At 47.7% G+C, this 26591-nt stretch overlaps 13 protein-coding genes across 13 annotated transcripts; 5 read left to right on the forward strand and 8 right to left on the reverse strand.

Annotated features, from left to right (window-relative positions):
• CYBJADRAFT_167674 (uncharacterized protein) lies at positions 1-766 on the reverse strand. Its single transcript, XM_020215025.1, is given in 2 exon segments — positions 1-296; positions 312-766. The coding sequence occupies 2 exon segments, from the start codon at positions 513-515 to the stop codon at positions 90-92; spliced, it is 411 nt and encodes a 136-aa protein (XP_020070686.1). The 5' UTR covers positions 516-766; the 3' UTR covers positions 1-89.
• Positions 767-887: 121 nt separating this feature from the next.
• On the reverse strand, positions 888-1862 carry COQ5 (2-hexaprenyl-6-methoxy-1,4-benzoquinone methyltransferase; the record flags this gene model as incomplete). The annotated part of the gene is made up of 2 exons (XM_020217508.1): positions 888-1778; positions 1818-1862. 2 exons carry the CDS (start codon positions 1860-1862, stop codon positions 963-965), a joined length of 861 nt encoding a protein of 286 aa, XP_020070687.1. The 3' UTR covers positions 888-962.
• A 634-nt stretch (positions 1863-2496) lies between these two features.
• CYBJADRAFT_173050 (HMG-box domain-containing protein) lies at positions 2497-2994 on the forward strand (the record flags this gene model as incomplete). Its single annotated transcript, XM_020216422.1, has 1 exon — positions 2497-2994. One exon carries the CDS (start codon positions 2497-2499, stop codon positions 2992-2994), a length of 498 nt encoding a protein of 165 aa, XP_020070688.1.
• A 99-nt stretch (positions 2995-3093) lies between these two features.
• Positions 3094-4781, forward strand: CYBJADRAFT_87631 (uncharacterized protein). Its single transcript, XM_020217984.1, has one exon. The coding sequence runs from the start codon at positions 3194-3196 to the stop codon at positions 4733-4735; it is 1542 nt and encodes a 513-aa protein (XP_020070689.1). The 5' UTR covers positions 3094-3193; the 3' UTR covers positions 4736-4781.
• Positions 4782-4899: 118 nt separating this feature from the next.
• AIM2 lies at positions 4900-5672 on the forward strand (the record flags this gene model as incomplete). The annotated part of the gene is made up of 2 exons (XM_020212678.1): positions 4900-4948; positions 5008-5672. The coding sequence occupies 2 exons, from the start codon at positions 4900-4902 to the stop codon at positions 5670-5672; spliced, it is 714 nt and encodes a 237-aa protein (XP_020070690.1).
• Positions 5673-5831: 159 nt separating this feature from the next.
• FLC2 (flavin adenine dinucleotide transporter FLC2) lies at positions 5832-8039 on the reverse strand (the record flags this gene model as incomplete). Its single annotated transcript, XM_020212687.1, has 1 exon — positions 5832-8039. The coding sequence occupies one exon, from the start codon at positions 8037-8039 to the stop codon at positions 5832-5834; it is 2208 nt and encodes a 735-aa protein (XP_020070691.1).
• Positions 8040-8545: 506 nt separating this feature from the next.
• Positions 8546-10447, forward strand: PRP42 (mRNA splicing protein PRP42). Its single transcript, XM_020215026.1, has 3 exons — positions 8546-8635; positions 8691-10324; positions 10351-10447. The coding sequence occupies exons 1-2, from the start codon at positions 8595-8597 to the stop codon at positions 10234-10236; spliced, it is 1587 nt and encodes a 528-aa protein (XP_020070692.1). The 5' UTR covers positions 8546-8594; the 3' UTR covers positions 10237-10324; positions 10351-10447.
• A 17-nt stretch (positions 10448-10464) lies between these two features.
• Positions 10465-12575, forward strand: CDC19 (pyruvate kinase CDC19). The gene has a single exon (XM_020215027.1). The coding sequence runs from the start codon at positions 10877-10879 to the stop codon at positions 12440-12442; it is 1566 nt and encodes a 521-aa protein (XP_020070693.1). The 5' UTR covers positions 10465-10876; the 3' UTR covers positions 12443-12575.
• REV1 (deoxycytidyl transferase) lies at positions 12567-15563 on the reverse strand (the record flags this gene model as incomplete). The annotated part of the gene is made up of 2 exons (XM_020213353.1): positions 12567-13302; positions 13438-15563. 2 exons carry the CDS (start codon positions 15561-15563, stop codon positions 12567-12569), a joined length of 2862 nt encoding a protein of 953 aa, XP_020070694.1.
• A 240-nt stretch (positions 15564-15803) lies between these two features.
• On the reverse strand, positions 15804-17783 carry ACS1 (acetate--CoA ligase 1; the record flags this gene model as incomplete). The annotated part of the gene is made up of 1 exon (XM_020212691.1): positions 15804-17783. The coding sequence occupies one exon, from the start codon at positions 17781-17783 to the stop codon at positions 15804-15806; it is 1980 nt and encodes a 659-aa protein (XP_020070695.1).
• A 1352-nt stretch (positions 17784-19135) lies between these two features.
• Positions 19136-22425, reverse strand: CYBJADRAFT_167680 (uncharacterized protein). Its single transcript, XM_020215028.1, has one exon. The coding sequence runs from the start codon at positions 22054-22056 to the stop codon at positions 19489-19491; it is 2568 nt and encodes an 855-aa protein (XP_020070696.1). The 5' UTR covers positions 22057-22425; the 3' UTR covers positions 19136-19488.
• A 122-nt stretch (positions 22426-22547) lies between these two features.
• BDP1 (transcription factor TFIIIB subunit BDP1) lies at positions 22548-23633 on the reverse strand. Its single transcript, XM_020215029.1, has one exon. The coding sequence runs from the start codon at positions 23562-23564 to the stop codon at positions 22638-22640; it is 927 nt and encodes a 308-aa protein (XP_020070697.1). The 5' UTR covers positions 23565-23633; the 3' UTR covers positions 22548-22637.
• Positions 23634-24732: 1099 nt separating this feature from the next.
• GPI15 (phosphatidylinositol N-acetylglucosaminyltransferase GPI15) lies at positions 24733-25753 on the reverse strand. Its single transcript, XM_020217985.1, has 3 exons — positions 25199-25753; positions 24940-25142; positions 24733-24877 (listed from the first exon to the last, which is right to left on the reverse strand). The coding sequence occupies exons 1-3, from the start codon at positions 25410-25412 to the stop codon at positions 24815-24817; spliced, it is 480 nt and encodes a 159-aa protein (XP_020070698.1). The 5' UTR covers positions 25413-25753; the 3' UTR covers positions 24733-24814.
• Positions 25754-26591: the final 838 nt, after the last annotated feature.

Genomic DNA, 26591 nt, shown 5'->3' on the forward strand with positions numbered 1-26591 from the left:
GATCGCAAGTGTGTGTTTCTACTGTGTTTCTACTGTGTTTTACGTGGAATTGTGCTGTTGTATGGGTTTTGATACGTCTATTTCCCCCTTCAGCTGAGATGGCTAGCGGTTTTAGAGCCAATTGGCGTGTGTGTGTTGTACTTTCGCGCAGCCCATCCCCCTTGTTGAAAATGTTGGGCCGTTGGCCGTTGGGGGACACACAGACCACCGCGGGGCCAAAGCCGCTTCAACAACGGCGTGTTGCTTTGTTTCTTTTTCTTGAGGGCCTGAGCCATTGGGGCCTGCTCCAATGGGCCTGCTCCAATGGGCCAATTGGGAATTGGCAATGGGGCGGGCCAATTCGCTGGAGGCGAAGTGCGTGTGGTGCGTGTGGTGCGTGTAGTGTGTGTAGTGTGTGTAGTGTGGGTAGTGTGGGTAGTGTGGGTAGTGTGTGTAATGTGTGTAATGTGTGTAGTGTGTGTACCATGTGTCGTGTGTGTACCATATCCGGCACAACTAGCACACCTGGCACACATAGTGCATCTACCACAACTACCACACGTAGTAGGCTGCTCAACTGTGTACACCACGATTACTTCCACCAGGCCTTAGTGTCCGGCCATCAGATACGTCTCCACACCCAGTCGCCTACAGCCAGGCCAACCCATCCCAGGCCATAACGGTACACGCCACAACGTTACAGACCACAACGTTACAGACCACAACGGCACAAATATACGCCACTATGCTCGTTTTTCGGTAAATTCACCGCAGCAACGCGAGATTGACACATGTTTCGTCCCAAAACAGAAACATTCCTGTTTGGGACATTTCCCAATGTTTACTTTTCCCTCTTACAATGTCGCAGAGACAGTGATGGCTCACTTCGTTCATGGAACCACCGATGTAAAGCGCTTTACTAATGCTTATATTGGAAGGGCAGAAGCTTTCTATGTACACAGGATATAAACAGAGCCACAGCTTCACAACTTTATACCAATGTGGATGGCGGCAATTCCGAAAGTGAGGTTCTGGTAGCCAGGCTCAGGGACGTAGAAGCCAGCCTTCTGGATCATGCCTTTGAACTCCTCCTGCTTTGGGAATCTCTGGATGGACTCCACCAAGTACTGGTACGAGTCGTAGTCGTTGGCGATGGCCTGGCCGAAGATCGGTAGGAACTTGGACCAGTTCTGGTAGAAAGTGTCTACGATGACGTTGTCAACTTTGGAGAACTCCAGCACTCCAATAACACCGCCTGGTCTCAACACCCTGTAGGCAGTGTTCAACCCGGCTTGGATATTGGTGAAGTTTCTGATACCAAACGACACGGTGTAGACATCCTTGGAATTGTCCTCAATCTTGTCAAGGACTTCACCGTTTTGCACCAGGAATTGGATTCTTGGGTCGTTCTTATAGTGGTTCTCGGAGCATCTCTTCTCTCCTTCCCTCAGCATATCGGGGTTGATGTCCACCACGGTCATGGTAGACTTGGTGTCGTTGAACTTGGCCTTGGCATGGTCGAGCAGCCCAAATGCAATGTCACCTGAACCTCCGGCAACGTCAATAAAGTCCAAAGGACGAGAACCAGGTCTGGCACCGGCATCCAGTCGACGGATAAACTCATCCTTCCAGAGTCTATGCACACCCATACTCATGACATCGTTCATGATGTCATACTTGGAAGCGACAGAACTGAACACTTGACCAACGAGTTTCTCCTTCTCGCTGGCAAGCACGGTCTTTGAACCAAAATGGGTGGTGCTGCTGGTGCTCTTGTCTTCAACATTCGTGGAGTATGCCTTGGCAATTGAGGACAAACCAATACGTGTATAGCTGACGGTGTTCAACGATCTCAAGGGAGATCCCGACAACATCTTAAGCATCCTGTTTGGTTTGATTTGGCTGTGAAGAAACTGTCTATTTTCCCCTTCTAAGACAAAACTCCCTCGAGAGACTTTCAATTGCGAAACGAGGAAAAATTGAAAAATCACCACATCGCTCAAAGGGGAAATTTTCACTTTTCTAACGGGACGAGGTCACAATTGAAACGTCACAGATGAAGCATTGATTGTTCTCGTATATAGAGCTGTGTTGCAAGATATCAACTAGTCACATGGAGCTGTTCAAGGACTGTGCACCGTGTAGAGTTTACAATGCCTTGTCATGAGAGATGAGGCAGCTCGTTCCTCAGTTCATGTTAATCTGATACACTTTGCCCTTTTGGTATAGAATAATGGTGATGGGAAAGCCTGCCATCTTTCTTCACGTGTCCGCATTTATAGAAGGCCTCACCGTGGTATATCGACTTGACAACGTTGTGTAGCATCGATGTGTCATTCACGTTGCAGATGCGTTATGAATGCTGTTTATGTGCTCCCACACAGAGTGAGCGATGTGTGTATATAACGGCGTATGGTTCTACGGTAGTACTCAGTGCTTTCGTTGGCATAAGACCACAATCCTGGACCACAATACTGGACCACAATCCTGGCCAACAATACAGATATCAAGCGTAAGATGTCTACTTCAATCATCTTCAGATTCAACGTCAACAATGTCGTAGGATTAGGGAAGAGGCAATTCCCCAAACTCCAGAATCAAGCTGTCTCAGGCCAGGCTAAAGCACCTTTTAGGCTGAACGGTCAGAGCGTGGGCTCCAACAAAACTGTCAGACAGAGACACACCAGTCAGAACCTCGTCAGTGTTCCACCATGTCCAACTATCCCCAGTGTGCTTAAACGTGTTAAAGGCAAGTCAGTGAAAGCCAATGACAAGATAACAACGACACAAGATTCCACTGGGAAAGCTCAAAAGGCCATCTGTACCAAGACGGCCACAAGATTACCCCAGTATCACCTGTGGTTCAAGTCAAACTTCCACAGGGCAAGAAGCGAATTGCCAGGAGCAAGTGCTCAAGATGTGACACGGTGCTTGGCCTCAAGGTGGAGAAGCATGACGCAACCGCAACGAGATGGTTGGAAGTCCCGTGCTGGTGCTTCGATCCTGGAAGACTGACTCCCAGAAGCTGGATACGGCTTGTTGTAACAGTTTGTACACGATTATCACAGCTTCCTAACCACTAATATCTCAGTATATGGAGGATTTGTGTTAACCACAAAATCAAGTAGTTTAGTCCATTATTTGGAGGAAATACTCAATAGCTCTCATCAATACACTCAACTACCAACCACTCAACGCTCGTAAACTTGCTCCAATGAGACTGCTCTTGCTGTTCTGTGCCTTTGCACAGTTTGCTCAAAGCATAGTCATTTCAAATGACTATTTCGGGGAGCTGGATGAGTCCAAATCACCAGCTTCTCCATTCACTATAGAACTCAGAGATGAATTGCAATCGATGGGAGTGCTAGCTGGCTATGAGGCCAGGGAGTACCAGGAGTTGGACGACGTGTTCCTAATACCAAGAAGCCATATCACTGAAAGGGTATTGAACCGCCTAGGGTTCAAGGATTTGGTGAAGTACTCCAAAAAGTTCAAGTTCAGCAATACGCTGTTCCCATCACACTTGGATATCATAATACCGGAACAGACGGTGCCATACTTTGTGTTCAATACCTCTGATTCCATCAACGTCCCCAAGTCTCAATCAAGATCGGAATATGCCACATTCCTTGAGAATTCATCTCCATTTACACTCCCACTCCACTCTGTATTGTTGGACTATATGCTCGTATTGCCCATCCCAACGGATTTCAATCCGAAGTCCCTGATGAAGGATATAATATCCGTCTCAAGACAGCACTTGCCCATGTTTGTGCATGCCATCCAAGACACCACTCCGCTGATTGTATTTATGTTCAAGAGTGGGTTGGATAACACCGATGCTCAACGCTATGGTGATTCTCCCATACTTGGAGCACACCGGTACGGGCTAGATAAGTCTCAGGATATGTTCTTCGATCAGTTTGCAAAGACATGGAGTGAAGATATCGCCTTTGCGGATTTACTCCACGGTGTGTTTTGTACTGTAAACCCTGCAATAAAGAGATATGGCTACTGCTTGAAGATAAAAGATGACATGAGCAGCTTAGCCTTATTCCCACTGTTTGAGCATTCGCAGCGAGCTCTTGGAGGGAGCCACAACACTGATGAACCATCCCAGTCCACCAGTAACAACCTTGAAGAGTTGGTCATTCCCTTGAGCATCATCAAGGAGAATAAAGCGGGTCTCTCCGAGACGTATAGCCCGAGAAGGACTGTGAAGACACAATCCACCGTCAAAACACCATTGACCACCTTAACGAGGCGATCATTGAGCGAGCTCGACTACAACGACAGAGGAGAGGTCAACAGTGCCAAAATTGAAATCATTGGACAGAAGTTGGAGGACCGTCGTCGCACAAAGCAGTTGAAAGACAAGGGAATCAAGGAGAATGCAAAGACGTACGTTCGTTCCAAGCTTTCAAAGGCAAAATCCGATAAGAAGGCATCCAGTGATGGCGACAGTAGAGGCATCCGTTATAGCATAATCAGAACCAAACCATCGTCGCAGAGAAAGCCCAGAGTGTCACACGAAGACATGGCCCTGGAGGCTCATGTTGATCTCTGGACACAACAGCCAGATCAACACCGTCAGGACTCCAAACAAGTTGTCAAGGTTCAATCTTCAGCAACTTCTCACAGAAACAGCACCAGAACTGAAGAGGCCGAAGCAACTGAGGAGTGTGAGCCAATCACCTGGTTCAACGTCTTCCATCACAGTGTTTTCGGTAAAACAAAGTTCTGCGGTGTAGTATAGGGAGAATTCATATCATAGTGCTTTTATCTCCGGTAGGTTCGTGTAATTTCCGATAATTCCAGCCCGCTGTTGATGCAACAATTACTAATGTTCTACTTTGGCTACTTTTAGCCCGGCTCAAACTCCCTAAGCTCTCTACTTTGAGATCAATTGAGCATCACAAAATGGCTTCCAACGCTCCAGGACAATGCTGTGTCACTTCCAACTTCCACGGTGAGTCACGAGCTTTTTCTGCTTGCTGCTGAATGGAGTTACTAACAGGAAGAGCATAGAGGGTACTCCAAAGGGCTCCCACGTTGACTTGTTCGGCCTGAACACCTATGTCACTGGTGAGAAGGGTGAGCGTGTCATCGTCTTGATCACTGATATCTACGGCAACAAGTACAACAATGTTCTTTTGATTGCTGATGAGTTTGCCAAGGCTGGTTACTATGTTTTGATTCCTGATATCCTTAAAGGTGAGGACTGTGTTCCGTCTGTTACTGATATTCCAGAGTGGCTGGGCCGTCACGGTCCTGAAATCACCACCCCAATCGTTGACGGGTTCCTCAAGTCGCTCACAGAGTCAGGGAGCTACTCTTTTGTTGGTGTTGTTGGTTACTGTTTCGGTGCCAAGTACGCTATCCAACAATTGGCTGAGGGCAAGTACGCCACAGCTGGTGCTGTGGCACATCCTTCGTTCGTCACCATCGACGAGGTTGCTGCCATTACCAAGCCAATCATCATCTCAGCATCAGAGATTGATTCAATCTTTACTGTGGAGCTGAGACATGAGACTGAGAAGAAACTCAGCGAGATTGGTGCAAGATACCAAATTGATCTGTTCTCAAAGGTCTCCCATGGCTTCACTGTGAGAGGCGACTTGAGCGACCCTGTCGTGAAGTACTCTCAGGATAAGGCACTGCTTGACCAAATCACTTGGTTCAACTTGTTTTAGAGTCCTGACCTCCATAGATTCAAAGTAGACTACACATAGGTGAAACCAAAATAAATGAGAACTAGATATTCGTAACAAGAGCATAGAAAGATGAAGTTGAGATAAGGGGATGTGAAAATCAGTAGTATATTTGCATTCGTGTGATGTCCTAGAGATTAACTAGAACTTGTTCCCGTTATTCTGTTGTCTTGCCTTGGCATATGGGTTTTCAAATGGATTGCTAACTGTGTTTGAATATGTCGAGGTGGATTCATCGTTGAAGAGACTTGAGTTTCCGTGGTATGAGGTATCAGTCATGAATGAAACACCAGGCTTCGACAATCCTTGCGTACCATAAACGGTGCTTGCTGGCTGGACTTGTTGGCCACTCTGTATAGAATCTGCACGAGATCTCGAGAGGAATTCTCTTGGGTACTTGTAAGATGAAGATTCGTCGTCAGAAATGGTTTCCTGAAGTTGTAGCTGCTGTGGTTTTTGTCCGTTCATTACAGATTCACCAAGAGCCAATAGCTCAGTGTCTTGCTTGTCGCCTTTCTCCAGTGCAGTTGTACGTGGAATGAATGACACACGGTCATCCTTCATTGGCTGGTATCTCGTATCTGGGTTCTTGTAGATCACAGCCAATGCACATGTAACAATGGTGAAGATCAACAAGAACAAGGCGAAAGCAGCATTGATGACAAAGAATACAACAGCAGACACGGATGAAACCACCTGTGGTTGGCCAAAGATGGTTGAAAAGAACAAGAAGATAATAGAATTCACCAAGTTCAACAGGTGGACAATGATGTTGAACGCGTTTGTTCTCTTGTCCATATATGGTCTCTTCCAGCATAGCGCAGCAAAGTACAACAGTTCAGTGATGAAGACACACATTGCCTGTGCCTCTCCAACCTCTTGCATCAGAGCAACAAAGATCGAACGCAGGAATAGATACGTTAGCATTGGAACTAACCACCAATAGTATTCAGACTGGAACGGAACGTAGAGGAATCCAAATCTGTTCAACGTCTTTGCATCTCCGTACAAGAGGTATGCGGCAGTCTTATACATCTTTGTAGACTTTCTACCAATGATGATAACCATGGTGGTACCGTACAGTAGCAATCCACATTCAATGACTAGCAGGAACACAGCGACAACAACCACAGCCGAGGAATCACGCTGTGTGAACTCCCAGAGACAGAGAAGGGAGATCTGTGGGAATGCCACAAGTGCCAGTCTAAATAGGATACCTTTGATGATGGTGGACCAGTGTTGTCTAAAATCAGGGAACCTGTGTTGTTTCATGACGTTTGATCTGATGCAGAGCTCGATGATTGCCTTGAACGACATGACACAGATCAACACGACAAACACGAAGAAGAGGAAGAACACGATACCTGTCAGGAAGAAGTTTGAGATTTCAATGTCAGCGAGGTACGAAACTCTCTGGATACCTCTCAGCACCAAGGTCTTCGAGGTCAGGTCGTCAGTGTTACGCTCGTCAGTTGTGTATAAGGTGTCATCGTTAAGACTATCGTCAAAGTTGAAATCTGCCCTCTTGACGAAATGGTTCACGATCTTTGGGGCGTAGTAAGCCACTGCGTCGATGAACTCTCTCTTCTGCACTGAGATGGACAACAAGTCCTTGTTTTCCACAACCACTGTGGAAGTACCGCCGGTGGCCTGGACGTACCACTTGATTGCGGTCTGCATGAACTGAGCGTTGAAGATGCCCATTGACCACTGGAAGTTCTGGGCCCAGGCAGCGGCGATTGGTGGCACACGGGCCACGGCCATCATCGATGTGATCGCAACGTTCTGGAAGTAGACAAAGAGCGAAATCGAGTTGGAGGCGATATGCGCAGCTGTGTTAGAGTGTCCGATGATCGAGATCACTCCAGACATGATCAACCCTGCACCGGAGATGGCTGCGATGGGCCAAGCAGCGTACTTTGTCTGGACCGTTTTCCCGTTGGTGAGAACCGCCTCCACACAGGCCAATGGGGTGTTGGTATCGTTCTGGGAGTAAGCCACAACTCTGACACGGGCATCCAGGTCAGGCACGGTGTAAGCAACACCAGGGATCCGGTCAGTGATCGAGTTTGAGATCTCCGTGGACGAGGAGATCTCGATACGCCCGGCACCTTCCTGTAGCGGACACAGCTCATCAAACCCGAGATCACACAGGTCGATGTTCTCCTCAAGCACATTCAACCCATAAACGATCAACGTCACTTTACCCATCACGTAGCCGGAGATCGTGGTGACTGCGTTGATATCGTATACGACGGTGGAGTTGTCTGGGTAGAAGATAACGTCAAAGTACGACGCGGTGAGCTGTGAGTCCTCCATACACGTGAGCAGAGAGGAGGTTCTAATCATACGCTCTGCCACTGCATGAGACACAAGCGTCCATATCGTGAGGAATACGCTCGCCTTCATGGTGATCTCACTGATGCTCGACTTTCCTCCGGGTGTGTAGAAACAGTTTCTAAGGCAACTGAGAAGGGGAGCAAGCTGAGAAAAGGGAAACAATTGTAAAGGTGTTGTTTCTTTCTCAGAGAAATGGGCTGTGACGAACTTTCGCTTTTCTCCCTCCGTGTGTACAATTTTTTTTGGCTTGTGGTCTGTGAACTTTTCTTAGCACTTTATGGCCATCCGCGGTGGACACGGCGGGTGTTTGGATGATTGTGTGTCTGGAAAGGGCGGAGAAACACGAACGCTGTGGTGCTATTTTTAACCTTTGGCTCCTGCTGCTGCGGGTGTGTCCCTCTCCTCCTGTTGGGAGGGGGCCTGGGTACTCTATCTCACTAGCCACGTTTTACCTAAACCGGGTTTTAATTGTGTGGCGTGTGTGGAATTGCACACTACCGCGGCTGGTGAATTGGAAAGCGGCACACACAAACACTTTGAGAACGAGCACACCCGGACACCGCAATGTCAAGCGCAAACGGTTTCGTGTTTGTGTGCTGTGTGCTGTGTGCTGTGTTTGTTGTGTGTGTGATTTTTTTTTTCTTTGGCCTTCTATGAAAGCGATGGGAACGTCACAGCTCGATACGACCAGCCGGCGAGAAGGAGGATGACGTTGGACGAGGAATGGTGTGAAGTCTCACTCAGCGTGGCTAATGATCCGGATAACTTTGCCTCTTGGGAGAAACTCATCGAATATAGCTGTAAAGGTCTGAACAAGGCCTCCTCGAGGGACAAAATTGAAACGTTTCGCACTTCGTATGAACAGTTCTTGAAGAAGTGGAGCTTCTGTGAAAGGTACTGGATCAACTATGCGCAGCTGGAATGGCAGCTGGGCAATACGGACCGGTGCCTGCTGATCTACAGGCGCTCGCTGTCGTTGATTCCGCATTCGAATTTGATTTGGATCTCGTATTTGAAGTTACTGCCGCTCTGCGAGCTGGAGTATCAAAACTTGCTGGCAGTGTACCGTGAAGCTGAACTACGCATTGGGCTTCACTATCACAGCTATGAGTTTTGGAGGCTATACTTGGAATTAGAGGAGAATCACAGGGGCAAATCTATCTACTGGTTCAACCTGTTGAAGAAAATCGTTGAGATTCCGATCTATAACTACTCCTATTTCTTCCAATTGCTGTTCGATGAGATTGAGAATCTCAACCAGGACAACATACTGCTAATGGTGACCCGTGATGATCTCGTCAAGAAGCTGAAATTGCAACACTCGCTGGAGGAGTTGGACCTGAAGCGTATAAACTACCGTGATTTGAAGTCCAAGTTGAAAAAAATCTATACAGATGCCTACATCACCACGCAGTTCAAATCCTTTGAGCTGTATGAGTATGAAAAGGGTGTCAAATTGGAATTCTACTCTCCTCAAATGGCGAAATCGTATCAAGAGCTGGACAACTGGAGCCGCTATCTACAATTCATCGTCATTAACGGTGACGATCTACAAATTCGGCAGCTATTCCACAGGGCACTCGTGCCACTGTGTGAGTACCCTGATATATGGCTGCAATTTGCGCAGTACTACATATCGTCACAGAAGATCCAGGATGCTAAGCATGTGCTGTACAAATCGTTGCTACACCTCCGAGGCTCCAACAAGTCTGTTGTGCAACTGAAGTTGGTAAAGCTGGAGCTTTCGCACAGGAACTACCTCAAGGCACGTGACATCCTGTTATATGCGCTTGGGGAATCGCCCAATAACGTCGAACTGTTACTGCAACTGATCCACGTTGAAAAGTACATAACGACGGACCCTCAGCAGTTCAACGAGTTCCTCGTCCAGCTGGTCACCACGCAGAACGACACCGACGTGGCCCTCGAGCTGTTCAAGCAGCTACCACACCAGCGCACCGACGCGCAGCTCAGGGCACAGCTGTCAACCACCCTCCACGACGACGCGCGCTACTGGATCTTAACCTTAGATGACATGCTGATAACACACGACGTGTCCTCCGTGCTGGAGCTCTACAACGAGTGTGTGTCGAACAACAGCTTACATCATCGCGACAAACTCGTCCAGTGGCACGCACAGCACCTGACACGCTTTGTGCCATCCGACTACAGGGCTGACTGCGCACTTGCGCTGGGTATCAACTGACTGCTTGTCGGTGCGGAACACCACCGCAGGACCATCACCATAGCAGCCCAGGACGTGAAGCACACCACCAAACGGTACATACCACCACGCCCGCCGTGGCACCAATACCACCACCAATTCCACCACCGTAACTCGACACCTCGACCCAAGTAGCTGACTCTCCGCCGGCACCGCCGTTGCTGCCGTTACCACCACCACCACCACCGCGACCACCACCACCACCGCCTAAAAATCCCTGCCGGTTTTCCTCAACCCGCTCCTCTTTTCTTTTTCTTCCGCCAACCGCCCTCGGCCATCCTCCGCGTGTTTCCCTGCCTGGCCTCCTCTTCCCGCGTGGTGCAGTTGATACAGCTCATCTCAGACTCGTCGCACCTTCTGCGCCCAGCGTGCGGGCTCCTCGCGGTGCGGGCTCCTCGCTGTTTGGGAAGCACGCGGTGGTGGACACATTTTTTTCGAGGCCGTTGCGTGGTGTCCCGCGTAGCCTCTGTGCTGCGCAGCGCGGTGCCCCCTCGCAAAAACCTCTACGCAGGCCTCGTTTGCGGTGCGCCCGCTGGGAAAAGCGCCGTCATGACTGCTCACCCTTGTAATTATAAAAGGAGGATGGGCCGCAAACGTGAGCTCAGCGGCAGAGGGAGGGAAAATGGCACAGGCAAACGCTAAAACTATCACCACTTACTACACTGAAATGGCTCCACAAGACTCCAAGATTGGCTGGTTATCCCAGCTGGACATCTCCGATGTGCCAGAGAACCACCTTCGTCGCACGTCGATCATTGGTACGATTGGTCCTAAGACCAACTCGCCAGAGATGCTTGTGAAGCTGAGAAAGGCTGGTCTGAACGTTGTGCGTATGAACTTTTCTCACGGTTCGTACGAGTACCACCAGACCGTTGTTGACAACGCGCGCAAGTCGGAGGAGCTGTACCCAGGCCGTCCTCTGGCTATTGCTCTGGACACCAAGGGTCCAGAGATCAGAACTGGTACCACCAGGGATGACGCTGAGTACCCTATTGGTCCAGGCCACGAGATGATCTTCACCACAGATGAGCAGTACGCCAAGGTGTCTGATGACAAGCTGATGTACTTGGACTACAAGAACATCACCAAGGTGATCGAGACCGGCCGTATCATCTACGTCGACGACGGTGTGTTGTCGTTCGAGGTTCTCGAGGTTGTCGATGAGCAGACCTTGAAGGTGCGCTCCTTGAACGCTGGTAAGATCTGCGCCCACAAGGGTGTCAACTTGCCAAACACCGACGTTGACTTGCCAGCTCTGTCCGAGAAGGACAAGGCTGACTTGCGTTTCGGTGTCAAGAACCGTGTCCACATGGTTTTCGCCTCCTTCATCAGAACCAAGCAGGATATCCTCACCATCAGAGAGGTTTTGGGTGAAGATGGTAAGGACATCAAGATCATTGCAAAGATTGAGAACCAACAGGGTGTCAACAACTTTGACGAGATCCTCGAGGTCACCGACGGTGTCATGGTTGCTCGTGGTGACTTGGGTATTGAGATCCCAGCCCCAGAGGTGTTTGTTGTCCAAAAGCAATTGATTGCCAAGTGTAACATTGCCGGTAAGCCAGTCATCTGTGCCACCCAAATGCTTGAGTCCATGACGTATAACCCAAGACCAACCCGTGCTGAGGTTTCTGATGTTGGTAATGCTGTCCTTGACGGTGCTGACTGTGTCATGCTTTCAGGTGAAACTGCTAAGGGTAACTACCCAGTTGAGGCTGTCACCATGATGCACCACACTGCCCTCATTGCTGAGAAGGCCATTCCTTACCGTGCTGTGTATGATGAGATCAGAAACATCACAAAGACCCCATTCTCCAACGTTGAGACCATCGCTTCTAACGCTGTCTCTGCTGCTGCTGAGAACGGTGCTAAGGCCATCATCACATTGTCCACCTCTGGTACCACCGCTAGATTGGTTTCCAAGTACAGACCAAACCTTCCAATCATTATGATTACAAGAAACGAGCGTGCTGCCAGATTCGCTCACTTGTACCGTGGTGTGTATCCATTCCAGTACAACGAGCCAGCTGTTGAGAACTGGCAAGAGGATGTTGAGAAGAGAGTCCAAAGTGCTATCACTGAGGCCATCAGTCTTGGTATCTTGAAGAAGGGTGACTCTGTTGTCTGTATCCAAGGTTGGAGAGAGGGTTCTGGTCACTCCAACACCATCAGATTGGTTCAGGCTTAAGCGAAATGTCTACAGAGTAGACGTAATCCTCGATTATAGCTTTTTTTTCATTATCATTATTATAGGTTTATTGTTAATTTTAACGACAAGTTGGTTATCCTTATAGAAACAAAAGAACAATACACTAGTCCCTATATGTAGGCCTTTCTTGTATCAGCGTCGTCAAGATGTTGAGCCATCGTTGGCATAGTGGTTCAATACGTGAAATCAAACGCATACGCTCAATGATCACGGCATACAATGGATGGCTATGATGTTTGAGTTTCGATAAGTATGTTTGGAACAGCTCGAGGTCACGGTGATGAGGTCCTTTCTCGACGGTCTTCTTCATCCAACGATCAACGAGCTTGATGATCTTGGAAGGTTGAGACGTCTTCTGAAACATGATCAGATTTATCTTACACTCGAAATCGTCCATCACCAGTGATTCGATGCTGTTAGCACTGTTGTGAAACTTGGTCTCTGGCAGTTTACCACGTTCTCTGAGCCTATCGAACTCAGTCATGTTTGTCCTTTCGTACTCGTCCCATTCTTCCAAGATCTCCTTTCTCAAAGATGGTGGTAATTCATTCAACACGTCCTCATCAACTTTGGCAACTTTTGTTTCACGCCTCTTGACGTCTTTGACAGGTGACTTCTTAGTGGGAGACTTCTTCAGAGGCGATTTAGAAGGCGACTTCCGTGGTGAAATAATCCTGATAACTTCTGAAGCTCCAGTTCTAGTGAAAACCTGCTGATAATATACTCTCTTCCTCTTAGGAGTCCGTTCGCCAATAGTGATGTTTCTCCTTCTCAATTCGCTTCTCAACTCTTCTTGAATACTGGGTGGTAATTGCTCAAACACTTGAGCATCAATGTCTCTTGGTAAATCAACGATTGGAGCTTTGTCTCTCTGTCTTTGAGCATCTATTCTTTTCTCTATTGATGACGGTAGTTCCCGAAGAACAGAGGAATCAAGCTCACTGGGGATTTCAAGCTGAGTTGTCTCCATCGACTTATCTTCCATAGGTGTATCACTGTGCTGTTCCTTGCCTTCAAGTCGTGCTGTCTTTGGAGCATCTAAACGGGCAAATGGCAGTCTCATTTGCACCTCCTTACCCTTTTCAATCAGTTTTGTCACTTGTATCGATACACCACGTAACTCCAGTGGATCACAACCAATGTTACGAAACAGGATACGTGCCTCCATGCCAATCGTCCTATAATCATCGCTGGGAATCCCCAATCTTGAGCTCTTGCTGAAACTGTCACATTGTCCACAACCAAGAAACTTGGGTGGCTCAATTGGAGCACCTTTGGATCTCTTTAATATCTTCAATGTCACCTGGGAAGTACACATCTTCATGAGTTGTAACTTGTTGCAAATCTCTTCGGAAACTCGGAAGAGAAACTCGTCAATCTGTGCGATTGAGTCGAATCTAATCCCCCAGTTAATGTCGATTGAGATGCTCTTCCTCGTGAATGCCTCTGGGTTACTGTTAATATCAATGGATGTATGGTCGATCCCGTGTGCGTACTCAAACAGTTTGGTTCCTGTCTTTACGCCAAATACCTTCTCCAGATTTGCTCTTTCGAGGCCTTGGATCTCACCAATAGTTATCTCTGAGCTCGAATGTGGAAAGACTTGACTGATAAGCTTGTTGACAATAGCTCCACCAACTCCTGGTAGACTGCTCACGGGAATATTGTGTAAGAATTCCTCAAAATTCTCGTGTAGGTAGAAGTATCCATTGGGCTTCGCCTTTCTAAGTGATAACTTGGCCAACAGGACATTGTGAGAGACACCAACGCTTACTGTACATCGAGTTTGTTCATAGATCTCTCGTCTCAAGGACTCACAGAAGCCTTGCACCTGTTCAACAGTGTTTTCATCATCAATCAGAGAAGAGATCTCCAAGAGAGCTTCATCAATACTCACTGGTAGTATACAGTCAGGCTTTAATCCAAGTAAAATCTCATACAGCTTCTTCGATGCAGTCTCATACCCCAAGAAGTCGTAGTCTAGACAGATCAAATCGGGACACAGCTTCTTTGCCTGCCTCACCCACATACCGTTCTTCACTCCGTACTTCCTGCAAACGTAGTTACAGCTGGCAATATCAGCTGTGGAGCCAGGCTTGGTGCCTCCATGAGAAACACAGACTGGTTGGTTTTGGAAGTCGATATCAGGCCTCTTCAGTGCAGAAACAGTTGCAAAGAAGCAATCAAAATCAACATGTACTATGATCCTATGAGAGGCACCAGTAGGCATATGCCCTTGTGATTTCGATTGTTCAATCACCATGTTCAGGAACTCCAGTCTCAAGTCAGCTTTCCAAGTGGACAAATGGTGCAATCTAGATTTGGCAAAGAACTGTTTGAGGAAGTCGGGGTGTTTGGAGTCAATCGTTGTAGTCCCATCAGTAGTATCAACAATCTCAGACATTGGTTCAATTGAAGGGCCAATCTCACTTTCATCTTCATCATCTTGTTTGGCATGAGGATTCGTCTGGTCTTCATTCCTAAACTGGAGCCTTTGCTGTCCATAATCCACCTCAATAAGCGAATAGTCACTCCATCGCTGAAGTGACCCCCTTTCTATTGAATCCAGCACCCATTGAGGTCGGACAACTTTGTAGTTTTTGAACTCAGCCTGCTTCCTTGGTGTCAACCTCTCCGCAATGATGTGGGTGGCAGCACCTTTGGAGCTCAGATGATGGATGAACTTCCCACCGTTAAGGATGATCAGCTTGTGGATTGTAGCTATGCTTGGCCTTGTGTATCCATTCACGTGCACAACACACCCTGTGAAGATGCTGGAAACCTTTGTATCCTGGCCTTGCACTTGTTGCCGCTTCTTGTTCCACTCGAGAAACTTCTCGTCTTCAATCTGTTGATTCTGGGCCTTTGTAGCGAAGTAGGAAGCGTAATCACCAAAGATGGGGCCCTTATCGTCTCCACCAAGATCATCAACAGATTCTTCGTTGTCCTCTTGCGCTAGTTGGAAGGAAAGAGACGATGAGTGAGAGGGCTGGTCCGCGTCATTGGTGTTAATGTCCGCTGCTTTAGGTGAGGATGCCTTGCGCTTTTGACTCCAACTTGTAATGAGCTCGATCAATTCATCATCCTCCAGCGTACTCATATACTCTCTGAAAGACGATTCAGATGGTCCTCCATCCTGTGACATCTTCTCATTTGGCCAATAACTATGACTTTAAAATTACCAGAATGCCCACTATATGAGGCAAAAGTAACGGTTGCTTTATGGTCGCGACTACAATCAAAACATTTTTACAAATCAAGCAATTATACGATGTGTACTATGTTATAGAATAAATATTAGAGACGCTGTGTCAAACAGTTCCCATGTGTTTCAAACACTTCATTTCTTGCTCTTGACAGCACTGATCAACTGTTCAACAACCTGTGGGTTAGACAATGTAGACACATCACCCAATTGGTCCTCCTCACCAGCAAGGATCTTTCTCAAGATTCTTCTCATAATCTTACCGGATCTGGTCTTTGGCAAGTCGTCAACCAATATGATAAGCTTTGGAGCGGCAAATGGGCCAATCTCCTTACGCACAGTCAAGATCAAGTCCTTTGAGATTGCGTTGCCTTGTTCACTGGCAGTCTTCTTGTCCTTGAGGGCAACAAATGCAGCAACAGCTTGGCCAGTCAACTCATCTGCGAAACCAACGACAGCAGACTCTGCAACCAAATCGTTCTCCAAGAGAGCAGCCTCGATTTCAGCAGTGGACAATCTGTGACCAGACACGTTAACAACATCGTCAACACGACCCAAGATCCAGTAGAAGCCATCAGCATCACGGGCAGCACCATCACCAGAGAAGAAGTAACCTGGGTATGGCTTGAGATAAGTGTCCAAGTATCTGTCATAGTTCTTCCAGATCGTTCTGGCAATGGATGGCCATGGAGATCTAATGGCCAAGATACCTTCAACGTTTGGACCCTTGAGCTCTTCACCAGTGGTTGCATCCAAGATACAAGGCTCAACACCAAAGAATGGCAAGGAGGCAGAACCTGGCTTCATTGGTGTGACACCAGAGATACCACTGATCAATTGAGAACCAGACTCAGTCATCCACCAAGTATCCAAGATTGGGATCTCCTTCTTACCAATCTTTTCGAAGTACCATTCCCAAACCTCGGCTGCAATTGGTTCACCAACAGAACCAAGAGTTCTCAAGGAGCTCAAGTCATGACCTTCAATGTAGGAATCACCAGCTCTCTTCAACAATCTCAATGCAGTTGGGGCAACGTAGAATTGAGTGACTCTGTACTTCTCAACAATCTCCCAGTAACGAGAGTAGGATGGGTAAGCTGGGGTACCTTCAAAGACAACAGAAGTGGCACCGTTGAGCAATGGACCGTAAACAACATATGTGTGTCCGGTAATCCAACCAATGTCACCAGCAGTGAAGAAAATGTCCTCCTTATGCAAGTCAAAGTTGTACTTGATGGTGATCAAGGCACTCAACAAGTACCCAGCGGTGCAGTGCTGGATACCCTTTGGTGAACCAGTGGAACCAGATGTGTAAAGGAGGAACAACGGATCCTCAGAGTTGACTGGGACAGGTGGGAAGTATGGACCATACTTCTTGGTCTCCTCATGCCACCACAAATCTCTCTTGGAGTCGAATGGAACATGGTTACCAGTACGCTTGAACACCAACACATTCTTAACCTGTGGACAGGACTTTAGCGCCTCGTCAACAATCTTCTTTGTCTCAATGGTCTTGGAACCACGCTTGGACTCATCAGCGGTCACGACAAACTTGGAGTTTGCATCATTGATACGATCTCTAAGAGAAGCAGAAGAGAACCCTGCAAAGACAACACTGTGCAATGCACCGAGACGGACAATGGCCAAGAGCGTAACAACGGCTTCTGGAATCATTGGCAAGTACACTGCAACGGTGTCGCCCTTGCGGACACCGGCATCGTGCAAGATGGCGGCAACTTTGGAAACCTCCTTCAACAACTCTGCGTATGTCACGATACGTCCCTCGCCTGGCTCGTCGGCCTCGTAGATAAGAGCAGGCTTGTCTGGCGTCTTCAAAGCGTGTCTATCAACACAGTTGTAGGACGCGTTCAACTGGCCACCAATAAACCACGACGCAACGTCATTGTTGAGGAACCCCCTGTTGACATCCGGGTGCTTGGCCTTGTCGAATGGTTTAATCCAGTCCAAGTTCTCCTTCGCAAGGTCGCCAAAGAACTTCACCGGGTCCTCAATCGACTGCTGGTACAGCTTCTTGTACTCGTCAAGAGACTTGATGTGTGGCTCTCCTGGTCTCTTGCGGTTGTTCTTTGGCTGTGGGATGGCAGCAATGTCCATCAAGTGCGCGTTTTCCAACGACTTCAAAGTAGCTTCTGGCATCTGTGTTTGTTTGCTCGTTGTAGATGTAGATCCATCCTTCCTGGCCAAATCTCACAGGATCTTCAGACCTTCTTATATACCCCTCCCTTGTAAACAAACATCCAGCGAAGCATGAAAAAAGCGCTTTACAATGTGCGAAGTGCAAGCTACCGTTTGCCCCACAAATTTTGTGCTGTTGTTGTTGTTGTTGTCGTTTTTGTGGTTGTTTACCCAAATTGTTGATCACACACATGTCCCTTGTCCCACAATCGCAACTCCCAGCAACCGCTGCGTGGTGCAGGCCACGGAGAAGGGACAAAGCGCCTGTTGCTCCACACAAGTGATCATGTTTTTCTGTGTGTGTGTGTGTGTCCTGCTTTTGTTGAGAAGCCCAAGCTGTACCAAGGTTTCTTTTTTGGTGGATGCGATGTTTTCGAGAATCTGCTGGTGTTTGTGGATGGTGTGGTGGGGCGCGCCTTTCTGCTTTCCCCTCAATTTTGCGATAAAAAGGGAAACCATAGCTGTTCTTGTCCTTTTTTACGGGGGAATACTCCATCCATCCACGCGCACACAAAGGAGTTTGCTTGAAACTTGTCCCACAACGGTCATAAGCTGATTTGGCCCAATTGGTGGGCGCGTTGAAACTCTATGCGTCTGTTTTTAACTTTTTCTTTCTTTTTGCTGGCGTTGATGAATGACAGTGTCCAATTAAAACAAACTTTTTGACATCTTTTATCGTGTGTGGGGCAACGCCCACAACAATCCAGCGCTGTGAGTGCGTGTGTGTCTCTGGCGGTGTTTCCTTGCCCCACAAACAGTCTCTGAGCATTGTAGGACTCCATCGGTGTGCGTGTGCTTGTAGGTGATTGCTGGAGAGAGTGAACGCAGGGTTCACTGTTGGGTATCCGGGTAAGACTCTGCTTAATCGCATGGATGGATGTGCGATGTGATTGTGTGCTGGTGCGCGAGATTTACACCACAAGTCATTCAGGCCAACGGCGCTGGTTCGTGTGGGATGTGGTCATGGCGACTACAATGGCGCCATCCCGCTGAGCTCTGCCATGGCCATTGATCTCTGCCATCCCTTTGATCACTGCCATGGCCATTGATCTCTGCCACCCCGTTTGGATCTGCCATGGCCATTGATCTCTGCCATCCCTTTGATCACTGCGATGGCCACTGAGCTCTGCCCTCCCTTTGATCACTGCCATGGCCATTGATCACTGCTTTTCCACCCACTGCTCAGCGAAAGTACCTTCAGGGTCTGTCTCGCCAGTGCTGGGGCCTTCCACTTGCACAAGCTCAGCGTTTCCAACGGCCAACACTGGAAGCTTGGGGCAAAACAACCGGTTGCATAATCGAGCTGTCGCACGTTAACTTTACATGGGCAAAGGACGGTGTAACCCGGTGACGTTCAATTATTATTAGAAAAAGTAGTATTAGTTAGTGAGTGAATGTATATGGATTCATACTCATGGCTGTTTTCCTCCTTGTCGAGTAGCACCGTTGAGCAGAGACAGGCCCACAGAGATGTCAGCGCAGAGATATCAGCGCTGTATGGGTCGCGTAAACGAAAAGAAGGTGGAAAGTAGATAAACACACACAGTTCTATGGCAGTTGAAGAAGAAATAGCAAGCAGTAGTGTCCGTAGGGCCTGGAGTCGCATCGAGCCCGTTAAAATGTATCAGATCTTCCCTCCATAGCTGCTCGTGCTGTTACTCTTCCCCAGCGCCGCCTGCGCAGCTGCTTGTGATGCGCTTATCACTTTCTGCGAAGGGTTGCGCATGGGCCCTCCGCTGTAAGGTGTGCTCTTAAATTCTGAGTCCGCAGCGCTTTGCGTCGACGTTGTAGGTGATGACACCGGTGAGTTCTTTGTAGCCTGGTGTGCTGCAATGTCGTATGGCGAGGCAAAGCCGCTGGATCCGTAACCAACCACTGGGGTCATCTCAGATGTGGTTGCAGTTGTATTTGGGGATTGTTGCGCAGCAACGTTTGAATCAAATGAGTAGGAATCTGGGGTCCCGCTGGAGGTTCCAGACTGCTGCTCATTGTCACGGCTCTTTAACAAGTCGTCTCTCTTCTTGACGTTTTCACGTGCCTGTGCCAAAAGAGACTGTGCCTTTTGAAGTGAAACCGTTGGCGTGGCACAGGAACTCAACACCGGGACGGATTCGTCAATGTCGATGGTGGCTTTGATCAATGCAGCCATCCACGATCTCATTTCATCCTTGGTGTCAACGGCGAAATAATGAACTTTTGGTTGTGTAAAGGTCAGTCCCTTTCTGGTGCCCGGAGCTGGTGGAACCAATTTGAAGCAGAATTTACCGTGGCCGGTACTTGCTGCATACAGAGAGACTAGCTTGTCGTCATCCTTCGCTGGCAAAACTTTGTGAGACGTGATGTCAATCAGCCCACGTTCCCTGGTGTCTTCCAGTGATGTAAAATACGATAGTCTAGTGCCGTGGAGTACAAAGAAACGCTGTTTCCAAACACCAACGGCAATACCACCTCTTTTGGACATCCATCCGGAGCACGTTGCTGTAAGCATACTCTCCTCTGGAGTGATATCCTTGATTCCCTCCATGAACGCAGATGTCGTCTTCTTCGTACTCTTCTTTGCAGTGGTAATATGACGCAGGGTCTTGGCCCTAACAGCCTCGGATACAGACCTCTTTGCCGGCTCACTAGGGCTTCCTGGAGTCGCTTCACGTTCTTTGGCACTGACTGACCTGGTTCCATCGCTCTTGCCCTTTGTTGGTGTCTGTTGGTCTTGTGCAACCAAAGTCTTCGCCTTGGTTGGACTATCAACGTGTATCACAGAGTTACGACGAGATTTCTCCTTGGAGGGTGATAAAAATGAAAACAGCGATGAGTTACGGCGATGATGTGTCGCTTGACCATCCTTCTCTGCTCTCAACACACTTCCCTCTGAAGAGTTTCTAGAGTGACCTCTGATATTCACGCTCGACTGTCTCGAATGAGGATCCATGTAGATGCTCGAGGCTGGACGATCCCGATGCGATAAATCAGCAACAGATGCACTCTTTAGGTTACGGCTACCGTTTCTTGAGTGCGAGGTGGTCTGGAAGTTTGGTGAGATGTCATACGAAGGTTTTCTGGAATGTCCCTCCATGGTTGACGCCCTCTTATTAGGAATAGGAGAAGATTGTGCCACACTCTTTTGTTCCCTGAACGGAGACGGGAACGATGGTGGTTGTGGAGCTCTTCTCGGTGAGAGAAATTGGTCTTGTAAGGGTGACGTTGGCACATCAGGCACCTGAGCTCGAGGTGGGTTTTTCTGTGAAGCTGGTCTAAGAATCTGTGAGACAGTTGGGTCCAGAGAATGAGATTGCCTTAGTTCGGGAATATCGTCTAATGACCTTGACTTCTTTCGCATGTGACCCAATGGACGAGTATCCTCGATGTTTAACGATCCTCTGTACAAGTCTGGTGCAGCTTGGAGAGATTTGGCATCGTCGTACTTCTTTTGCTTTGACAATTCCTTCAGCGCCTCAATCTCTTTGAAGATTTCAAATCTGGTACCAAAGGAAGAGATATCCAACTCTTTCAAATACGCCAGTTCCAGTTCAAGAAGGATTGCACCTGTGATCTTGTGTTTGGCAAACTGCGTAGCTGTGTCCTCAAACCCCAAGTATCTAAAGTATGACGCAACCTGCTCAGGTGTCCATGATTCCACTGATTCGGGATTGAGCGTTTCCTTTGATTCTGTGCTGAAACTTGTACGCTTGTCCTCCGAGTTTCCAGCCTCTGTTCTCAGTTCTTCGAGTGCCTTATCTATATCCGATAAGGCATTGGAAACAGTGTTTCCTGCTGCCGCAGTTGGCGAATCATGAAGATCGAAATCCTCTAAGCGGCCATTCTTCTGTGCAGTAGGAGTGCCCAAGACGTTCTTTGATGGCGCCACTGGGGACTGTTGTGATGACACGGGACTGGCCAGTCTTCTGGAACGGGATCTCAGCAGCGAAGGCCGAGATAGACTGGGAACAATCTGCGTGAAGCTCTTCGGATACAGCCCGACAGCGCCCGTGGACAGCGATTTACCCATGTACCAGCCATCGTTATATTCCTTATCATCAGATATCACCTCCACCTTGTCTCCCACGCGTAAGCTCAGCTCATCCGCTAAACGCGCGCTGAAATCCTTGATCACCTGGTAGACCGCGCCGGTGGCTTGGTCTTCAGCACTCGACGTTATGATAGGTGCAAGTTGTGCTTGAGAATCACGGCTCATGGCGCTTCCTCTGAAATACCAATCTGAAACCTTGTGTGTATGGATGTGTGTATTTTTTTCTCCTTTAAGAAGGGTAAGGGGTGCTCCAACAACAACAGAAAAAGACAGCCAGTACGTAACAATCAAAGTACTCCGAGTAATACGATGGTTCTGTCGAAAGATATCAGGTTTAGATCTCAGCTCCTTGAATCCTTTCGTTGGTGAATGGCAGTGCTGTGTTCCCTAATAATGTCTGTGGTGTTGTTCAGGTTACAACTTTCCATGTGTTTTTTTTCTTGTTTCTCCTCGCAGCGCCGTTGTCTCCATTTGGGCCAAAGAAGGAAAAAAAATGGGCTGGCCAGAAGATTACGTAATCCGCCTCACTAAAACTTTTCCTGTGCAGCATAACCGCATCCCATGCCTGTGGAACCAGTCTCTGCGCATAAGGCATCATCGTCATTTCATCGTTCCAGCCTCGTAAACCCTTTGTGAAACTGCTACATGATGGGGGAGGGGGGAGACAGCGTTTCACATCTCATGGTCCATTACTCACGGAGGCAACTACGCTGGCCGTTAGCTTTAGATGTTATACGTGTATAGAGTTAGGAAGGTATGGTCTCCTCTTGTCTCTGTTTCTTGACCTCATCGATGGAGCCGATGACGGTTTCATTCTTGGACAACTGGGTGAGCTTCTCCTGTCTGGTCATTGTTCTCTGTCCCGTGACGATCTCGTGTTCTCTCTTCTTCTGCTTCTGCAAGTCCTCTTCCTTGGCTTTCTCCCTTGCTGCGCTCAGCACCTTTAGGTTCTCAACGTGCTCCTCTTTCAGCTTCTCCAGTTTGGCGTTGAACTCGTTCAGCGTGGAGAACGTCTTGTTAGAATCGGCACAGTAGGCGTCAAAATCGAACTGTACGCCCAGTTTATTTGCCAGCGCCAGCTCTATAAGCCTTGGACGTTTCTTCTCTTCTAGAATGAATTTAGCCTTGACCTGCTTCCTCGTTCTGTGTGGGAACATCTGTGCGATTAGCGCAAAGTCTGTGCCCCATTGGCCCAATGCCTTGTAGAAACGGGCAACTTCGTCACTCGTCCACTTATCGGTGTACCTCTGACGCCCGTATGTTGCAGAATTGACCATATTCTCAAAGGGATTCTCGTCGTGTCTCTCACGGTACACATCGTCTGCATTGGCATGACGGTCAACAACAGTAGACTCCTCATCGAGGGCAATTTGACCATTTCTAACCTTTAACTGGACAGCGAGGTTGGCAGCAGGCTCTTCGCCATCAAGATTCTCGCGTTTGAATCTCTTCTCAGAATTCTCCTCTTGCTCTTCTGCAAAGCTCTCGATCGATCTTTTCAGCTTTCTTGCCTGCTCTCTTATAAACCTCTTGTTTTCCCTCTCTTGCAATTTGCGCTTCTTGGCTTGTTGCGAGAGTTCAAACTGGGATGATGCCTTACCTATTGGTAGCGAAGGTTTACACAAGTCCTCCATGGTGAATGTATCCTCATCGATGGACAAAACAGAAGCCATATCAGGAGGCAGAGAATAAATGGACTTGGTCAACTGGTCAAACCCACTCACACGGTGATCATACTTGATAATATTAACACAATCATTTGGGTCATTCGGATCGTACTCCACTTTTTTCAATACATCAGCTTTACCAGGTGCGCTGATAATTTTGATACCGGTTATCCTACCTTCAGTTGGGGTTTGTGACTTGGGGCCCTCTTGGGATTCAAGCTTCGGGTGTTCACCACCATCATCGTCCTCTTGAATAGAATCTTCCAGTTGTTTCCCTTGGGATTTTGTTAAGGCACTATGCACTGAATTATCCTGTGTTGCTGGTGGTGTTGCAAGAAACTCCCTACTCGGTGGCTCGATTGTAACGGAGCGTCTCTTAGCAGCGACTCCCGCAGAGCTCTTAGGCCCAACAGCACTTGATCTTCTTCTCTTGATTTCGGAAGCCTTGGGATGTATAGGTATTCCTATCACATGACTCTTTGCAGATTCGCCTGAAAATGAGTGCTTGCGGAATATGTCACCCGCTCTCTGTGTATTGCTCAATGTCGATAATCTTCTCTGCTTGGTAGCCAAGGGTGTGCCTTCAACAACGCTTGATCTTCTTGATATAGAACCAGATTTCAGGTGTTCAGAAGTACGTGGCGCTACAGTTTCCGCCTCTACAACAGGCTGGGTAGACCCTTCATCATGGCGCACTTCACCATCTTCCTCCTCCTCCTCCTCTTGCTCATCGTCCTCATCATAATCATCATATTCTTCTGGAGGAATTTGCGTTGCCGGTGGAGACTGTTCCTGTGACACGGGCGTGACACTTGCCTTTCGACTCTCTGTCGGAGTGGACGTCACAGAACGACGCTGACGTACCTTTGGAGCGAAACGAATACCACTCTTATCTTTAGTTTGGGGATGCGGTTAATACCTGTGTTTACTCATCACTAAAAGACCCCACTTACAGTGCTACCGGACCCACACAAATGCTGCGTAAGAATCAAAGCACTGATTTGAGAGCGTTCACCACGGATACTTACTAACAATACTACTCATTGTTAACCCTTTATCGCCTTGATATGAGACAATGTTTGTTTATGTTTTGATCTTTATCCACACGGAAAATTTGTGCCCGCAACTACCACCTTAGGCCGAGAGGAAATTGTGGTTATTTACACGAACAATAAATGACAGACTCTGTTTCAATTCTGACACATTTATGTATTTTTTTAGAAGGGATGTGTTTAATTCATTCTAAAAGCGTAGTTTCATACTAACTGTTTGATGCTCTTTCTAATCTCATTGAGCGAGCTGAGCGATAGACTTACATCCTTGAATTGTGTGTTTGTTAGTATTTTTAGGGAGATTGGGAAAAGGTGCGAAATGGACTCACTGGTAAGATCAAGGTCAACTTGTTCTCCTTATTTACAATACAGGCTAGGTAGTATATCACCTCCAGTCCTTTGAACCCTTCCAATATTACGACATCTATGATATCAGCTGTTGGTACCAACTTATGGGATGTGCTTTTAAAGATCACACCTGTAGTTGATGTTACTTCAAGGCCTATAGACTTAGTCATTGACACTGAGCGGTCTATGATTGCTGTTAGTACCCGATTGATGTTCAGTTGACGATTGAACCATGCATACAGCTATTTATTGGTAAGAAGTTCAGAAGAATAGTACTCGCCGATATGGCTATGACTGCTGTTTGTCTATATGTCAATGAAAAGCATCTGGACAGCGAGATTGTGAGGACCATCAAAAGCGTGTGCACAGCTAATGAAATTTTCCAGTCGTTATGGTATGAGTATTTCACCTGGACGTCATTATCAACTTCTTTGTATAGCCCCTTCTTAGCCATGATTTTCCTCCCAACCTGCTATATCCGTTGTTGTAGTGGGTGGTACGCACCGATGGGAGCACAACAAAGCTCGAATGCACTATCAGTGAGGCACCTGAACCGGGGATCTAATACCGAATTCCGGTCACAGCGCTCGAAAATGTGAATGTTAGGATGTTTAGGTGTCCTGATGTTTGTAAGCAAGGCTGAACTATCAGGTAGGGTAACACTTTGGGAAAGAAAAATCTTGCACTTTCTGCAATGCATACACACGCTCCCACAACATTTTCGGGTGTTTTATTCAACCAATGAGAGGCGTGAGAATAACCTTAAAAAGGTGCCAAAGTGGTTTCAATGTGGACGATGGACTAGAAGGACTAAGGTCCGATGGAAATTAGAGACTAGACGGTGTTGGAATAGCAGCACGACGATGTACGTTGACTTAGGTGGAATTTAATCTCAGCGCTAACCCTTGATGACTGTTCATGCCGGGTTGGTAATTAAACTCGTTTGCGCAAACCGTTTAGAACGATAGAAAACTCCAACGCTCGCTGTAGGAATGGTATGACAACTAAAAGAATTCTCCGCCCAGATTTTACACGGAATAAAGTGGTGGTGGAACAAGCTTTCTCTTGTTTGTCGGTAGTGTCCTGGCGGAACTTCCTGGTGGGGGGGCAACCGGCTGCATGTAAACAGTTTCTGCAATGAGAGACTTTTCTCTTCATGGAACCTTCTGAACTTACAAATTGGTTGAAATCTGTATTACATATCAAGAAGGCAAGTGGACACAGAGTCCATAATACATTGCCGGTTAAACCAGGCACCGGTCCAGTGATGCCTCGTCCTATGCCTCCATTTAACCAATTAGCCTATCACTAGTAGTTACAATTATCCATCTTAATCCATGGCTATGATGACTTGTAAAAGCAACAAGGGCGCAACGGTGAATTGAGTAACCGCTTAAAACACATTCTTAACGCACACCCCAGGGGCTGCTGCTGCTGCTGCGAGTTCTACCTACAGAGTCCTACTGAGGTGGCTATGGACCTGGTAAAAGAACCCTGGTGAGTCTCGCCTTGTGCGTGTGTGTACCGTGAATCGAAAAAACCGCTCTCGAGCTTACAATTTTCTGGGATTTAATTGGCTGGAATTTAGAACCGCAAAGGGAATGAATTTCCAGTGGGCCGCCAAAGTAGGAAA

Source organism: Cyberlindnera jadinii, assembly GCF_001661405.1.
Source record: "Cyberlindnera jadinii NRRL Y-1542 unplaced genomic scaffold CYBJAscaffold_6, whole genome shotgun sequence".
Taxonomy (NCBI): domain Eukaryota; kingdom Fungi; phylum Ascomycota; class Saccharomycetes; order Phaffomycetales; family Wickerhamomycetaceae; genus Williopsis; species Williopsis jadinii.

Excerpts from the sequence above, each read along its gene's own strand:
- CYBJADRAFT_167680 (XM_020215028.1), bottom strand. The coding sequence starts at position 22,056 with ATGAGCCGTGATTCTCAAGCACAACTTGCACCTATCATAACGTCGAGT.
- CYBJADRAFT_167674 (XM_020215025.1), bottom strand. The coding sequence starts at position 515 with ATGTGTGCCAGGTGTGCTAGTTGTGCCGGATATGGTACACACACGACA.
- PRP42 (XM_020215026.1), top strand. The coding sequence starts at position 8,595 with ATGTCAAGCGCAAACGGTTTCGTGTTTGTGTGCTGTGTGCT. Across the intron at positions 8,636-8,690 it reads GTGTTTGTGTGCTGTGTGCT|CGATGGGAACGTCACAGCTC; the intron begins GTGTGCTGTGTT and ends CTTCTATGAAAG.
- CYBJADRAFT_87631 (XM_020217984.1), top strand. The coding sequence starts at position 3,194 with ATGAGACTGCTCTTGCTGTTCTGTGCCTTTGCACAGTTTGCTCAAAGC.
- BDP1 (XM_020215029.1), bottom strand. The coding sequence starts at position 23,564 with ATGGCTTCTGTTTTGTCCATCGATGAGGATACATTCACCATGGAGGAC.
- GPI15 (XM_020217985.1), bottom strand. The coding sequence starts at position 25,412 with ATGGCTAAGAAGGGGCTATACAAAGAAGTTGATAATGACGTCCAGGTG. Across the intron at positions 25,143-25,198 it reads CTTCTTACCAATAAATAGCT|ACCGCTCAGTGTCAATGACT; the intron begins GTATGCATGGTT and ends CAGCAATCATAG. Across the intron at positions 24,878-24,939 it reads AGTTGACCTTGATCTTACCA|GATGTAAGTCTATCGCTCAG; the intron begins GTGAGTCCATTT and ends ACACAATTCAAG.
- CDC19 (XM_020215027.1), top strand. The coding sequence starts at position 10,877 with ATGGCACAGGCAAACGCTAAAACTATCACCACTTACTACACTGAAATG.